We start from the raw sequence: 2,595 nt of genomic DNA, 5'->3' as shown, positions 1-2,595 counted from the left end.
TTCATTCATTCATTCATTCATTCATTCATTCATTCATTCATTCATTCATTCATTCATTCATTCATTCATTCATTCATTCATTCATTCATTCATTCATTCTGTTTTATCTTTATACCCTCATTCCTCATCAGTAAATTTCAATAAAAACTGAGTCCCATATTTAATCCTAATCTTCTTTCCTAAACCACTTATCAGATTTCTAATTAATTCTTTTATCTTAATTAAATGTGCTGAATCAAAATGAGTGAACCTATTTGGATAGTTTTTTATCTAATGAATAAATCAAAATTAGTGAACCTATTTGGATAGTTCTTTATCTAATGAATAAATCAAAATGAGTGAACCTATTTGGATAGTTCTTTATCTAATGAATAAATCAAAATGAGTGAACCTATTTGGATAGTTCTTTATCTAATGAATAAATCAAAATTAGCGAACCTATTTGGATAGTTTTTTATCTAATGAATAAATCAAAATGAGTGAACCTATTTGGATAGTTTTTTATCTAATGAATAAACTCCTAGTAAAAGAGACTCTTTCTACAATTACCAAAAAGTAATTTGATGTTGGAGTAGTCATAAAAGAATGTTACAGAGTCGCTGCCAGTGATTCACCGGTACAGCAGTTCCGACCGCGAGCTGCTGGGAGTGGCTTGCAGGATAAAAGGAGTTAAAAATTTCCTCATTGTTTGTTTGTTTATGTGTTTGTGTGTGTGTGTGTATTCCAGGGTCCCCGCGGTGTGCAAGGAACCATCGGATACCCCGGCCCTCGTGGTGTGAAGGGAGACTCCGGACAGAGAGGAGGTGCAGGAGAGAAGGGAGATAGAGTGAGTTGTCTTCTCTTTTTCTATAAATAACTTTGAATATCGTGGCAATGGCAGAATGGCGAGGACTGTTGTAGGAACTTGTTTTTCTCTCTCAGCAAGGAAGCATGTAGGCCACTACATCTGTGTGTCTGTCTTTCTGTTTATAAATCTGTGTATTCATATTTCTGTGAGTTTGAGTGCTCAATTTCCCTGATTTTGGGTGAAACCTACCATCTTTCTTGGGTGAAAATGATCAAATTATGTTTCTGAGGTTTTTGATGAACAAAGACCTAAACTTCATTAAAAGACAAAGAATAGAAAATATGCGCGTCGTGGTCGGGAAAAAAAGCCAATTTTCTATTTTTGAACATTGGTGCCGTGAACACTAATTGAAGAACGAGAATGTTATTTTTGTAATATAGCCCATGTTTTAGAATACTTAATGCTACTCATGTGTGAGGAAATAGCATTCAGACTCAAAGGCTGGGATTTTTTACGGTTCTTTTCTTTTTATGGCCAGAATAAGTGTTCTGTTTTTCTTCTTTTTCTTTTTTTTTCTTTTTTGTCTCGTGTCCTGATTTTGGTGCCGATATTTGTAGGTTACGTAGCCTAAATCTGTATTGACATGGTGCAAAATGTTCTGTTTGAAGACAAAAGAAGTATTCTGTTTTCTACTACTGCTCCTGATGGGGCTGCCTGTGCTAAAGAAAAGTTATGACATTTCAAGACAGGATTTGCAAATTATTATGAGAGTGAAGCCCTAAAGTTTGTTGTAGTCGTGTCCTTTGCCGTAATTAATATACTATTGAGCGTGGTTTTATTGAATTCAGAAAACTGTGGGGAAAGGGTTTGGGGGGCGGGGAATTGGCCAATGCCGACCATCTTGACCCACTTAACCTGCTACTCTACATCGGGATTTTCGCACACTGTTTAATTTTTAAAATATTTGACTCATTTTGTTTTTTTATTTTCAATTTGAGTGGCCCAGTGCCATGTGTTCCAATGCAGTGGAGCCCCCTTTAATATTTCAAAAATGGCTTGAACTCACAAATTTCTTTATGAATCATGAAAATTACAAATTCAAGTCACACACGAAAAGAAAAGACAGTAAACTTATACAGTACACCATTTCAAAAACGGTTTGAATTGACAAATTTCTTTAAAAATGAGGAAAATCTTGAAAATCACGAATTCAAGTGGGGCACGAAAAGAAAAGACAGAATGCTTATACAGTCAACCAAAAGTAATGTTTTTTTAACCCTTTGTCTGACTGGGTGGTTGGCGGGTGCTCAGGTGTGGTTTGCTTCTTTTTTCCTATAAAACATCTATCGTCCTTATCTCCCCTCCTTCTTTTTCGTGTTTGTTACTCTCTTGTAACACCTCTAATCTTAAGCACTTGTATGACCTTATTGTGTTGCAAGTGCCGTAAAACTCTTGTACTAAAAGTGAACCCTTTGTCTGGCAGGGCGGTGCCGGTCTTGAGGGAGTTCCCGGAGAGCTTGGCCAGAAGGGAGAAAAGGGACTGCGTGGTCTCAGAGGTCTGCCCGGACCTGAGGGAATTGAGGGACCCAAGGTGAGTACTTTGCTGTTGTGTGTGTGTGTGTGTGTGTATGTGTGGTTGTGTGTGTGTGTGTGTGTGGCTGTTAGTCTTTTTGTATCATATGTGTGTATGTGTGTGTGAGAGTCTTTTTGTATCATATGTGTGTGTGTGTGTGTGTGTGTGTGTGTGTGTGTGTGTGTGTGTGTGTGTGTGTGTGTGTGTGTGTGTCTATCTCTGTCTGCCGTTCTCT

At 37.5% G+C, this 2,595-nt stretch overlaps 1 protein-coding gene across 1 annotated transcript in view; it reads left to right on the top strand.

The window, feature by feature from the left end:
• LOC101860554 (collagen alpha-1(I) chain) overlaps positions 1–2,595 on the top strand; it is a gene marked incomplete in the record, with an annotated part of 121,497 nt that overhangs the window by 75,078 nt on the left and 43,824 nt on the right. Inside the window, 2 exon segments of the mRNA XM_035968271.1 lie at positions 728–826; positions 2,271–2,378. Coding sequence (XP_035824164.1) covers positions 728–826; positions 2,271–2,378 — 207 coding nt within the window.

The sequence above is a fragment of the Aplysia californica genome, unplaced genomic scaffold, assembly GCF_000002075.1.
Source record: "Aplysia californica isolate F4 #8 unplaced genomic scaffold, AplCal3.0 scaffold00048, whole genome shotgun sequence".
Lineage (NCBI taxonomy): Eukaryota > Metazoa > Mollusca > Gastropoda > Aplysiida > Aplysiidae > Aplysia > Aplysia californica.
This window is presented reverse-complemented; position numbering and strand designations above follow the sequence as displayed.